This window comes from Gossypium hirsutum, chromosome A12 (assembly GCF_007990345.1).
Source record: "Gossypium hirsutum isolate 1008001.06 chromosome A12, Gossypium_hirsutum_v2.1, whole genome shotgun sequence".
NCBI classification, from domain to species: domain Eukaryota; kingdom Viridiplantae; phylum Streptophyta; class Magnoliopsida; order Malvales; family Malvaceae; genus Gossypium; species Gossypium hirsutum.
In genome coordinates, this window is record NC_053435.1 from 2,155,718 (window position 1) to 2,170,053 (window position 14,336).

At 29.9% G+C, this 14,336-nt stretch overlaps 3 protein-coding genes across 5 annotated transcripts; 1 reads left to right on the forward strand and 2 right to left on the reverse strand.

The window, feature by feature from the left end:
- Positions 1 to 1,869: 1,869 nt before the first annotated feature.
- Positions 1,870 to 4,355, reverse strand: LOC107928974 (uncharacterized). Of its 3 annotated transcripts, none has more exons than XM_041082436.1 (5): positions 3,882 to 4,355; positions 3,360 to 3,512; positions 2,950 to 3,004; positions 2,395 to 2,517; positions 1,870 to 2,254 (listed from the first exon to the last, which is right to left on the reverse strand). In XM_041082436.1, exons 1-5 carry the CDS (start codon positions 3,972 to 3,974, stop codon positions 2,211 to 2,213), a joined length of 468 nt encoding a protein of 155 aa, XP_040938370.1. In that variant the 5' UTR covers positions 3,975 to 4,355; the 3' UTR covers positions 1,870 to 2,210. The 3 variants fall into 3 exon arrangements, with proteins under 3 accessions (XP_040938370.1, XP_040938371.1, XP_016715783.1); XM_041082437.1 differs by having other exon boundaries at positions 3,971 to 4,354; XM_016860294.2 differs by having other exon boundaries at positions 3,900 to 4,334.
- Positions 4,356 to 10,328: 5,973 nt separating this feature from the next.
- LOC107920865 (U1 small nuclear ribonucleoprotein C) lies at positions 10,329 to 10,679 on the forward strand. The gene has a single exon (XM_016850703.1). It carries the CDS (start codon positions 10,329 to 10,331, stop codon positions 10,677 to 10,679), a length of 351 nt encoding a protein of 116 aa, XP_016706192.1.
- A 665-nt stretch (positions 10,680 to 11,344) lies between these two features.
- Positions 11,345 to 11,647, reverse strand: LOC107928964 (protein PELPK1). Its single transcript, XM_016860283.2, has one exon. The coding sequence runs from the start codon at positions 11,645 to 11,647 to the stop codon at positions 11,345 to 11,347; it is 303 nt and encodes a 100-aa protein (XP_016715772.1).
- Positions 11,648 to 14,336: the final 2,689 nt, after the last annotated feature.

The window sequence follows — 14,336 nt, forward strand, 5'->3', positions numbered from 1 at the left end:
AAAGACTCATAGGAAGGTTTTTCGTTTTTCATTCTATTTGTTAATTATTTATTAGGTTTCATAAGGAAAATTGGGTTTCTTTGTTGAGAATTCTATTTGCACGATCATGAATGAAATTTATAAAAATCACAAATTTACATATAAGTTTATCAAGATTTAATTATATGTGTTTAAATATATTTATATTTATATTTAATTATATGTGTTTGAGGATAAAATTAATAGAATTTGTAAATGTGAACGGTTAAATTTATTAAATTATTTAGAATTAAGATCAAATTGATAAAATATGTAAGTATTGAGGACTAAATATGTTATCACAATGGCTAGAAAAAGGCCACATCATCACTTTTGTTAGCCATTTAATAGAGAGTAACCAAAATAGAAACGATATAAAACATGAGTGACCAAAATAGAAATTATATAATTAATATTTATCTTTATGATTATTAAATATTATTTATTTATTTTATGATAATATTAAGATAAATATTATTTATCTTTAAACTTTATGATAAATATTATATCATGTTTATTTTTGAATTTTGAATTTAAAATATATTTTGTTGTGATAATTTTATAATATTATTTAAATTCAAAATTCAAAATTAAATCAATATTTATTTGGTATATATTTTAATTAATATACCATTATTTAAATTTAATAGAATTATATTATATTTTAAAATTCTTCTCTGTTTTTTTATTTATTTTTTAAGAATTGTATATATCACTTAAATTAAATTTAAAATCTTAAATTATAATATATTAAAACAAATTTAAAACAAAAAACATTTAGATTTTTTATTTTAGAATAAAACGTTTAAAGTTTTTTTTTAGATTTTATTATTAATTTAAAAAATATTATAATTTTAAATTATTATTTTGTAAAAATTTAAAAACAAAACAATAGATATTATATATAAAAGGATTTTGTTGGTACATGTCAACAGGATAGATATGATACGTGAACAAAATTTAGGTTGTTCATCTCAGCTGGGAGCCTAAGACCTTATAATATCTAATATATATTAATTTTTTATCCCGTGCAATGCATAAATTTAATTGCATATATCAATTAAAATGTATTACATTTATTTATTAAAAATTATTGCAAATTGTGTAACCTTCCAAAAATATTATGATTGAAATAGTAAAAATATATATACAAATTTTTAATTTGTAATTAATTCAAAAATTCAAAGAAATTTAATTTAGTTCCACAGCTAAGGAAAAAAAAACAATTAATTAATTAATCTCCTTTTAAATTTTAAAATTTTATTTTATATTTCTAGATTATTCTTAACAAAATCAACTCAAGTTTCGTACACAATTATTAAATATGATATTGAATATTGCATGCTAATTAAAAGTAAAGAAAAAAATCCTTGCAGCTAAGTAAATTAATTGCTTGTTCTTGTTTAGATAAAGAACTAATAAAAAGTTTTGGGGTTTTGTTTGGTATGAAATATAAAATTAATTGATTTAATTATTTGCAAAGATTTTTCTTTGCCTTTTAGCTTAGTATAAAAGATTTAGGTCTGTTTGATTGCCAGTAAAATGTTTTCCGTAAAATGATTTCTGGAAAATGTTTTACTTTTCTGTAAAATGATTTACTGAAAAATATTTTCTGGTGTTTGATTGAATCTGTGTAAAATATTTTTTGCTGTTTGGCAGATTTCCTGAAAATATTTTCCGGAAAAGTTGTTTTTACATATATTAATATATATTATTAAATTTTTATATCTTAAATTGTTTTTACATATATTATAATGATTTATTTATAATTAAATAAATCAAATTAAATATATAATAATACTCAAATATTAAGCTAGAATATTAACCGTATGAACTAGATAAATGAATCAATGACTCGTAAATTGGCAGCAAACTTTATTCAAAAAAATTGAAATTCAAAATTATCGTTCAAGATTTTGATGTTTGTATATAATACTGTCAATGTACACTTCTTAATTTGAACATCTATGGAACTGTTAGGATCTGCCTGCTGAACTTTTTGTGTATGAAGAAAGGGTTGGAACTTGGAAGTTGCGAGTCGCTACAAAGACAGAAGGAGCCAAAGATTGAAGAGAATTAAAACAAAGGACAGAAGCCGCAACATGAAAGTCATAGCTGCAGACAACTGATATCTACTGCATATCTTTGACGGGCAATATGTAGAGCTGACATTGACCAAAAGACTTGTCACACTAGCAGTTGAGCAAGCCGCGGCTAGTGAGAGAAATGATAAGGCCTGCAATCAGATAAAACACATGTTTTTACATCAAATTATGATAAGGGATAACACCATGGTGATGATATGCATTGAGAAATAAGAAACAAAGAAGGAACTGAATTTTAGAGGATAGTTTCTAAGATGAATTTCTTATTGACCTACGACACCAGAAACAGCTACTTCAACTTCCCCGCATCCTCCAGGACCTTTCATGCAAAGTCTGTCTTTTTTGCCAGAGGAATGACCCATTGATAGAAGACTTCCAAATCCAGAACTCCCAACTGAGAAAAAAAGACGAAATGATATGAGATGAGAACTAAATAAGCATGAAGAAGACATTAAGAATAAACTAAAAGCTAAGTTGTTTAGAACATAAGTTAAGCAGTCTACATGTTTTGCTCCCTTTAAACTAGACCAGGCTTACTCGACATGAAATCAACTACAAGTTTAAAGACTAAATGTGCATGTTTTTCCACAGACCATGATTATTTTTGATAAATGAAAAATATGTTGATTAAAAGGCACTAACAGGGGTCTCAACCCATTGTAAAACTATAGTAAAACAGAATATGTTTAACATATCAATCATTTTCTCACATTCACATTAACACAAGCAGAACATATTTATCAGATCATGAGCTAGGTTTTTGCAAAATTCTGAAAGAATAAAAACAGAAGGCAATTCTTGGAAAGATTGATTCCAGGTAGTGTACCATCATATGCATCCCGGACCATTTGATAGCTGACAAATCCAGAAAAAAGTGTGAGCTGCAATAACAATTAGCAGCATGTCATCAGCAAACTGATCTTCAAAGTACGGTTACATGCACACTACTCCTAAGCAGCTTTTCACAGAATCAATGGCATCAGCCCATTTGATGCTAACATTATGTTATTTAAAACTTACATATACAAAACTAGTTCATGATGATAAAATATTCAATGTTGGCATCATTAAAATGTAACAAATGTCAGGAAAAACAATTATATACCACTTCCATCATTTATGTTAACATCAAAAACCAAGCAGTTGTTTGTAAGTACCTCCTTCAAAAGTGAAAACTCTGGTTGATCATGGAATCAATACACAAAAATTATCACAAAGCTGAGAAATGACCCAAACCTTACTATTTTTCGTCTTCATGGAATTAGTATCTACTCTCAATGGTACTTTGTTACTGGAACTGCTATCATTTGTATCCTTTTCACTAGGAAAAGCTTCCCCATCAAGCGCATTAACAAGAACACAATAGCAATGATCTGTTTCTGTCAAGACCTGCATGAGAAGAAAAATGTCAATGTGATATATTGGAGGTCCTACAATTAACCAAAACATTTTTACTTTCCATAAAATCCAGCAATTTCATTATTAACAAAGAACAGCACAACAGTATAACCGAGAAAGGATGCAAATGTACAAGCAAAGAAGTGACTTTGGTACTTAAACATCTTCAGAAATAGCAAGTTCTAACTTCCTCATTAGCTTATGCTTTTAAAATGGGTTGCAAGAGGAAGTCAGTAATACCAGCCAAATTGAAAGCCATATACCACTAGAAACTTGCACTTTTGCAAAAATTACTTAATTAAAAATTTCATCATAAATAAATTAATTTGAGAAAAAATAAAAGGATAAATAACACCCAACTCTAAAAGCAAAAACCACCTGAAAGCGACAACGAGGCTCAAGTGCAGAACGGTAATGAACCATCTGCAAAATGAGAGGTCGACAAGTACCCATTTCAATTTCACGCACATTGAAACGGAATCCAAGCAAAGCTTCAAGGAGAGAGCTTTTTCCATCAGATTGACTGCCGAAGGCTACAATTTTTGGGAATCGGCAACTTCTCTCCGAAGGCCACTGCCATGGCTTGGAGGCGATTGTAGGCTTCAAAACGGGAAAGGGAAGGGGTAAGGGAAAGGGGTAGGGGAAAGGGAAGGAGAAGGGGAAAGGGGAGAAGAATGGGTCATTTTCCTGAAAATGTCTTACCGAATTCAAAACGGTAAGACATTTTCCTAAAACAGGAACTTCTTTTCTCGTGTTTTGTAAAATATTTTACAATAGGAAATCATTTTCCCCCAATCAAACACTGGAAAATGTGGAAAACCAATTCCGGAAAATATTTTCCCCTTATCAAACAGACCCTTAAGATCATACAATTAAAAGAAATTTGAATTTCATAAAGAATTATTAAATATGAGTCATTTGAGCTGATTCTAATTTGAATACGTAAAATAAATTTTAAATTTTAGGAGATTAAATTAAATAATTTTAATACTATTATATTATGGCAACAAATTAGTTGACACTATAAAAGGATAACAATTTTCAGTAATTTATTTAATTAATTTTAATGTTTTAAAATTTAAAATTTTAATATTGAAAAAAAAGGATTTTAGAACTTTCGGCAAAGAGAAACAAGTACAATTTAACTATTGTTTTAATCGATTATTTTAGTTTCTACCACTTTTTCACTTTAATCTATATATATATATTTACCTCAATCAATATTTTAAAAAATTGCTTTATGAGTGACCAAAATGAAAGCTACCAAGAAGTCAAGTGACCAAAATAAAAATAAAAATATGATGTGGTGGGGTGTGGTGTGTACAATCAACCACCATTAGAGATTTAATGCCTAGGTGAATAAAATGAAAGCGACCTAAAAATTGGGTAACGAAATTGCATTGATTTCATTTTGAGTAACCACAATTAAAACACCTTAAAAGTTGAGTGACCGACACCCTTTGATAAATGTTAAATAAACACAAGGACAATTGAGTAAAAAGTGTTTTTGGGTAATCTTACATTCCGTCAACTAATTGTTCTTGTTATAGAATTTGTTTTTTTTTAAAAATAAGTTTAGTTCCTTTAATATTTTTTAGTCTCAATTTCTATAAAATTTTGAAAAATTATTACAAAATATTTTTTATTATAATTTATATATTAATAAGTAAATATATGATGTTGAAGTAAATTTATAAATCATAGTTATAGTAATTCATGAAAAGTGATTGCAACATTAACTATAATTAGTATATAAACAAAATAAAATAATTATAATTGTATTGTATTGTATGACATATACTGGTTCACTATTAAGATTTTTTTTTGTTTTTAATTAGTTTTAAACTTTATTTTAAAAAAAAACCTTAAATTAATAAAACTAACAAAAAACAAAGGGCAATTTGGTCCAAAATTTAATATTGTAAGGAATTGATCGTGATAAGATTACACCATATATTATGATGTCTTGACCCTATTTTATAATGTGAGATTACACGACGACTGGAATTGTAACACCACAAAACCCGGCCTAGAAGTTTAGACCGAATCTCGGAGGTTACATTGATCACCAAAGTAATCGTAGAAAGTTTTTCCAAAATGAATTGTTTTAGGCTTCATCGAAAAATCATCGCTTTAATCGAGCTCAATCATTTAACAAAATATGCCGAAATCAAAACGATATCAAGATACGAAGAACATGTTCGAAAATAAAATCCCCAATTTCCAACTAACTGATATAAATAACACTTACATGTATATGACACAAAATTTGTACCAAAGTTTTCAAAACAGTACTTGTAGTCCAAAACCATTTATTTAAACTCAGAATTAAAGAAATACTTTATAAGCATGTTTAAAAACATATCACTCCAAGACCTCTGGTATGTCAAGTCCAACTTCAAATTACAAGACTACCTGAAAGGGAGAAAACTAAGGGGTGAGCTAACCGAGCTCAATGTGAGTTTGAAACATAACCAATGACAAAGTTACAAAACAAAATTTCAGATAACAGTTCAATAACAAAACGTACTTACAAAGCTATTGTAAAACCAGAATGTAAACACAGAACCAATGTCCCAACCATGTCTTTCAACAAACAGATGTTCGCACAGCCAGATGTATGTATAATGCAAAATGGATTAAAAACAAACCCACCCCACCAACCGAACACCACTTCGATCCCCGTACACACCACGAATGAGCTATAGGAAGCTCAACCAACCATGCACACCACATAGGACCTCGAAAGACCCATCCAACCCCACACATCACATATGTGGAACTAAGCCACTGAAGTAACCATATGCAACTGAGCTAGCATATGTACAATACATTACGACAAACCGCTGTACAAATATGTTGCAGTTAAAACTGCCAAATCAAATCAAACTTCCTTCTTTTCGCAACCAAACGCAAAATTTTATACAAATGTATGTATGCAAACAGATCAATAACAGACTTACAGAAATAATGTACATATATTCATATTCAATTAATAGATTCAAAATCAGTTATAATGATACTTAATTACTAGGTAACATCACTTAACACTTAAACAAGTCATTAAATTAGTGCAATAATTACAAATTACTTATAAGTCCAAGCCAAAACAGAGTTTCAACCCCTTTACTAAAGCCTAGCCAAGGGTCGAAACACACAGGAACATAAACAAGACAAAATCTGACACAGAACGAAGTTTTGCTTAATAGGGCCACACGGCCATGTGCCCCGACCGTGTGGAAGTGCCTAGGCCATGTGGAGTCTACACGCCCATGTGAAGGCTACACACGCCCATGTGGAGGGGACACACGCATGTGTAACTCACTGTCCAAATGTGCTAAAATTAAGTGTAGAGTAGAAACGGCCGTGTAAAAATCTCACACGCTCGTGTGGCTAGGGGACATGACTGTGTGACCAAGGCACACGCCCATGTGAAAATCGAGAATCCCCAAATCATAGCTACAAGGCCGTGTGGCACCAAAAATTGCCCAAAAATCGTAATTCCCAATTTCACACGGTTGTGTGAGCTGCTTCTGTGCGACACATGCCTATGTGCAACACATGCCTGTGTGGCCTCCCGTGTGGTCATGAAACCACACTAAAACAGGCTGCAAAACGTACCTTTGATGTCGAAACGATCCCCAACCCTCAATAACTCAGAAATACACCAAAAACACTCAGAATTTCAAGCAATTCCACAACAATCAATACTTCAATTGGCCAATTTCAAAAAAACACGAAATATGTCTAATTTCACGGTAACAAATAAAAAATTCGATAACGAAATAGGGGAGTTTCCGAATACACACCTTAGACGCAATAGTAAACACCAGAATCGTTTGATTCGCTCCTCTAAACCGATTCAAAAACCTCAATTAACATACAAATTAATGAAAACTTCAATTCAATAACAAAATAGAAAATGAAAGAGACATTATCAAAACCCTCAAAAGCAAAACCTACATTCTTTTCTTCTGATTTACCAAACACTCGAGAACAAAACTCCCTTGACAACCGACAACAACGATAAAATGGATGAAGCAAAGAATCAAAAGAAACAGAATATTTTCTTTTAAGGAAGAAAGAAAAATTGAAAAGTCATAGAGAACAAAATGGAAAAGAGTTTAGCAACTAAAAGAAACAAATCTAAAATAAAATTACTCCTTTAAACACACACGAAGATTTAAACCCAAAACCAAGAGGCAAATAAACACATATCCAACCACCGAATCAACAAGCTTATTCTAACACTAGAATACGAAGATAAACACAATATATCAGCCTACTCACTACCCTTAACCACAAAACTTAAAACTTCTAACCCCAAAATCCAAAGTGTTATAAGAATGTTGACAATCCAAACACTATTCTCATTTCAGAATGTAACATTACGGCATGTAACATTGAGGGTTGTAATGTTACATTCAGTGAATCAAATTCCCCCTTAAAGTCATTACACCTTATATTACGACATCTTAATCTTATTCTATAATGTGAGCTTACACGACGGTTATGAGCCGTAATGTTATATCTAGTGAATCAAATTCCCCTTAAAAGCATTGGTTAAAAAAATAAGCTAATAATTATTTTTCTCTTAATAAATCAGTTGGGGCAGTAAATTGAAATGCAAATAAATGTGTGAATAATTTTTTTAATTATCATTTAAACTTAAAAATAAAATAACCAATAAACTCACTTTTTTTAAATTTATTAATTTATAATAAACATGACAGATGTGCTGACTTAGAAAAAACCAAATAAAATACAATATAAAAAATAGAATGAATGAGATAGGAACATGTCTAAAAATACATGAAATAAATATTAGCCCACAAAAAATCTACGTCCTATCAATACATTAAAACATTGTTCATTGGTCAATACATGAATATTTTGTATTAAAATTTTATTTAATATTATTAATTTTATATTTATAAATATTTATATACATAAATTGAATACTTTTTTTATAATATCAATGAATTTAAAATAACATATCAAAATAAATCAATATTAATACGTGGTACCAATTTCAATAAAAAATCAATACATCTACCGGTACAACGTACTAACTACTTGTTATAGATAGTTATAGATTGGGAGTGATGAGATGATGACAAATATGATATATCAGCTAATTTCACATTATTTTAGTGTTTCAATTCATAGAATCGTAATAAAGATATCAAAAATGGCAAAATGCCCCAAATGAAAAAGGAAAAATAAAAACCAGAAAGTTAAAAGAGTGGTTAGAACCAATCTTGACCGACTGTATATTAATGTGTTGAGCCCACGTAAACTACCGTTCATACAGATCATCATCTATTTTATTATTACTGACAACTACCATTAATACCCCCGCTCGGGTCTTCTAGCTTTTCTCCTACTAATTTATTTATTTAATTATAAAATCTAAATTTAAATTAAAACATTTAAAAGTATTTAAATATCTCAAGTAAATAAATTTAGATTTGAAATGTAATTATCATGCAAAATATAGGATGAATGAACATGGATTCCTCCATACAAAGAAAGGTGAAGAACTCAACCCTTTAATCTAGTAACCAAAGGTCTCTAGTTAGCTTGAGAGTGCTAATCATAGCATACGTCTTGTTGGAGTACGCATCAAAAAAGTTTATGCTAGTGTTACGGAACCTTATGACTTTTTTCATTTAAATCTGTCTAAGTCAATTTTATTCTCATAAAGTAAAAATTTTTAAAATTTTATCTATAACAATGAAAATAAAGTGAAAGTAACTTGAATTAACAAAAAATACATAAAAAATAATAATGTATATCAGGTGTTTACATAAATGCTCTCAATATATATATTTTTAACTTAATAATAAAGCACAATGGGATGATTACAAATAAAAGGGAAAATTTAGATTGAGTTACATCGACGGTCAAAGTTAAAAGCCTATTTACAATTGAAAGTTTTAGGATTTAAAGTGTATACATCTTTATCCCTTAGGATTTACATTAATTACCTTGTAAAATCTAATTTTATTAGAGTGTTTCATTGGGCCACCAAGGCTTCAAGTAAATGAATTTATTTATATGTTCCACAAATCAGACCAATTTAAGTGAATTAAACAAGGTTCATGTAATTAGTTAACCCATATGAAATATTTCATGCGTAATGGTCACGAGCTTTGATTCATGACTCGTGACACTAGGCACAACTTGCTCATACAAGATCATTCAAGTCTCAATCAACAACTCTATATTAAAATAAAAAAATAAGAATAACTTTAAACCCGTATCATCTAATTACTATAAATAAAATTAATAAATGAATGACATTTATCAAATGAAAATGAATTAAAGTAATTGCGAATATTATATTTATATTTATATTATAATTTACTTTTTGCTTGAGTGAGTTTATAAATTACCGAAAAATAGCATAGAGTGAGGGGAGAATTGGACAAGACACAAAACCAGAATTTGCAACATATTAATGCAAAAGCAAAGGTAACAGTTGCCCTCTACAATGAATAACTCAAAACAATTGTGACACATGGATGAATCTAAACAACTAGCTAGATTAACCTAAGGGACAAGCAGTAAATACAACAATATTTCAAGCCATTAAAAAACTGTACTACTACACCTTCTTCATTCCAACCCTTTTTGTTGAAGAATTACAGGCCATTAATGGAATCAAACTCACCAAAATCTGAGGCCAACTTCCTTCCATTTAAACATTTTCTCCCACACTATAAAACAGAAACCCAGTCCGGGTCTTCATCAACACAATTCAAAACTCAATCTTTGTTTTTTATAAATTTTTGAGGTCCAGTGATGGCTAATTCTGCTCGTCTTCTCGTTTTACCTCTCTTCATTGCACTGTCACTTTCATGCATGAATGTAGCTCAAGGGGCGGGGACGGCTCGCCGTCTCTTGCAGGAAACGACGACGACCCCACCAATATTTCCAAATTTGCCTCCCTTTCGTGGCTTCCAGTTTCCTCCTTACAGCGGACCTTACCCGGAATATAGGTTGCCGCCATTTCCAGGTATTTCGAACGTCCCTCCTTCAGCACCTGGCTTTCCTGGCTCTTCAGCACCTGGCTTTCCTGGCTCTTCAGCATCTGGCTTTCCTGGTTTCCCTTCGTTCCCTGCTCCACCAACATTGCCCAACACTACCCCTTGAATCCACTGAATTAAAACTATCACCATGAACGATTACGCGTTCATTTTCTAAATAATTAGTGCTAAATAAAGGTTAATGTTTGTAGGATTTAAATCTTTTTCTTTTTTTTTTGGGGTGGAAACTTTGGCTTACACACTTAGTTTGCTTTTGGATCAAATAATCAGAGCATAGATTGTAGTATTGATTAATGTTGTTGTTGGATGCATTAAATGTGGGCTTGCTTGTAATCTCTCTCTCTTGCATTGTAGTTCTGTGTTCATATAAGGGAATGAGAATCTATATCTATCCTATTATGTTTAATCTTATTATAGTACCGTTTTATGTTTACTATTTACATATTTTGTTTCTATTAATTTAATTGGCTAGTAGGATGAAGCAATTAATTATGATATTGTTATCAACGGATTGCATTTTATGGACAAATTCTAATCATATTTATAAAACGAATTATATTTAATACATTAACATAAACTGATTGCTGGTCGTACAATAAACCCAATATAGGAAACTCTATAAAAAAGGAAAATGCAGCAAACAAGTGTGGTGGAAAAAATGAAAAAAAGAAAAGAAAAGAGGAGCACAATATATGCCCAATATGCAAAAAGCGAAGAGGCACGGTAGAGCAAAGGTGCACAGTCCAAACACTATGGTGGAAGTGGAAAAATTCAAGGGGTAGTTCTAGCAGGTGGTGGGGAGAAGGACGGAATGGTAGTTGGCAAAGTGGGGATTGAAGGCAAGCTGGGCAAGGGTGGCAGGGTGGGAATGGTAGGCAGTGGTGGAAGAGCGACGGGGTTGGGTAGAGATGGTTGCGGCAGGGTGGGCATCGTTGGCTGTGGGAGATTTGGAATCGATGGCAACGGTGGCAATGTTGGCAGCTGAAGAAGATGACGCGCAGCTAGGCCAACGTTGACGCTTGAAAACGATAAAGCCATGAACAGTGCTAAAACAAAGCAATTGAAAGAGGCCATATTCAAGAGGTTTGAAACTGAAAAAAGTTGTCGTCTTGATAATATATATAATTTGAGTGAGTGAGGAAGGTGACGGAGAGGCCCTGGTGTTTGGGGCTTAAATAGGCCTTGGAACACTGGGAATTGAGCACTCTGGTTGGAGATAGGAAAAAGAGAGGTTAGCTCATCTTCTCATCGGCATTGGACTGAAAATTGGTGAACTACTGGTGCATGTGGTTGGCACAGAAGCTACCTGAATGAAGCACTGAAGTCATCCACTTGACCAAACCATGGAAGTTACCAATAAAGTTGGGTTATCTAACATCAGCTCAGCTCATTGGTTCTTCTAACTAATGTTTATGTCTAAATGTTTAAGATGATTGGTACCGTAGAGAATCATTTAATTATAATATACATACTATTGAAGTTTCTACGTATCATCGAATGATTAAACAGCTTTTCACCTGAATATCCTAAAGTGTATCAAAAAACATTGGGTTCTTCCTGTCAAGAAAAATAAAATAAAATCGAACAAGCAATATTTTAATGAACGAAAAACTTGAAAATAGGGAAAAAAAACATTTTATTAATTTTCAATATTATTCTAATTAATTTATTATTGTTAACTACTACAGTAAAATAACAAAAAATATTATTTTTATTAACACTTAATATAATATTTAGTACCTGAACTTGACTTTTTTTTTCTAATTTGATACTTAAACTTGACATTTTTTCTTAAATTGGTACTTGATCTTTTTTTAGGTTCAATTTGGTACCTAAACTTGACTCTTTTTCTTAATTTGGTATCCAATTTTTTTTGTTCGATTTGGTACTTGAACTTGTCAAACGTTTTACAAATTACTCCAATATGCTAACAATGATATTTTTTTATGAGGTAGCAAAAATAATAAACGTATAACCGATATGTGACAAATGATATAATAATTTTTTATATATATTCAATTTCTTTTAGTTTTATTTATTTATTTAATTATTTTATTAATTGAAAACAATAAATTTCTTTTAATTTGAGTTTTTAAAACTCTCTTTTTTATTTAATATTAATTCATTAAGCATAGCTCAATACCTATTTTTTTAACATGAATTTCCTCTAATACTGACAATATTTTTGTAGCATAACAAAAAAAACACCATTAGTGTTTTGCGTAATTTGTAAAATATTTAATAAATATAGGTACCAAATTAAACCTAAAAACAAGTTTAGGTACTAAATTAGGGAAAAAAAATTCAAGTTCAAGTATCAATTTGGATCCAAAAAAATTTAGATACCAAATTAAGAAAAAGTGTTAGGATCAAGTATCAAATTGGAAAAAAAAGATTTAGGTACCAAATTAAAAAAAAACTATATTCAGATACTAAATGTTATATTCAGATACCAAATTAAAAAAAGATTTAGGTACCAAATGTTATATTAAGTTTTTTTTATTAATTATTATCTTCAAAATTTTCAAAAATAAAATTGAATGAAAAAATTTAGTGGTAAAGCTTAATTATCATAATGAAAAAAAAGTCAACTAAATATTAATTTATTTTTTACACATTTGAAATTTAGCCCCTAGGAAATTAGTTTCTCTATATTTTACATTTAAAAATAGAAGTCTAATTGTTGACAGAATTAAAATTCTTCTATTAAATTTAGGTTTATCACAACGTTTTTTTTGTTATATGATTACGAAATATTTCTTTCATTTAAAAATGTCACACTAATAAATTTAACAAGAGAATTTTAACGGTCTCAACAACAGTTGAATTTAAATTTTGAAATATAAGAAATAGAAAAACTAAATTCCTAAAAATAAAATTAAAAATTTAATTTTAAATATACGAGAAGTAAGAGAACTTGAAACATATTTTTAAATTTTTTGTTGAACAAACATATTTTAAACAAGGTTAGCACCATGTCTTAAGGGTAAGGCCTCATCCACCATCCACCATTGGTGAAAACACACTCAGTAGTCAGTTAGGACACGTTTGGTTCGCTGTATTGGATTAAAGGTGTATTGGATTAGTATTTATAATAAAGTTGCCATTACTATTTTTGGAACAAAGTATTTAACAAAATTTTAGATTCGAACTCAATTTAATTCGATTTATGAATAAATTTAATTGTTATCTTTCTAAATTAGATATAATATACATAGATTTTAAATTATTATTATTATTTCATTGGCTTTTCAAATCCCCCTTTAATCCTGTTTTGAGATCTGGTTGAGCTTTGGGTGAAGATATAGCTACTCATTTCTCTCCATTATCTTGTCTATATTTAGTTTTCTTTTTCTTTTTCTTTTTCTCTCAGCAGCTAAACTTGTTTGTCACTGCTTTTAATAATGGTTAATCACAGTTACTAATTTCTCATTTTTAGAAAAAGGTAGTGAGAAGAATGAATATCAAAAGGGATTAACAGAAGTACCAATAAAAGAAAAAAAAGAGTTAGTGGAATAAAACATAAATAAATAATCCCATAATAAGCAATAACAATGAATAAATAAAAGTACATCAAATAATGGGAAAACTCCCAATTTTACAGACAAACATATAATGGTAGTGAAGAGTAAAAAAAAGAAAAAGAAAAAGAAAAAGCAGACTTAATCTATAACATCAAACACAAACAGCTAATAAGTGGGTATAAATGATAGGACCATAAAACATAAAATCCAATCCATAGGCATCCAGAATTAAGGCAGAA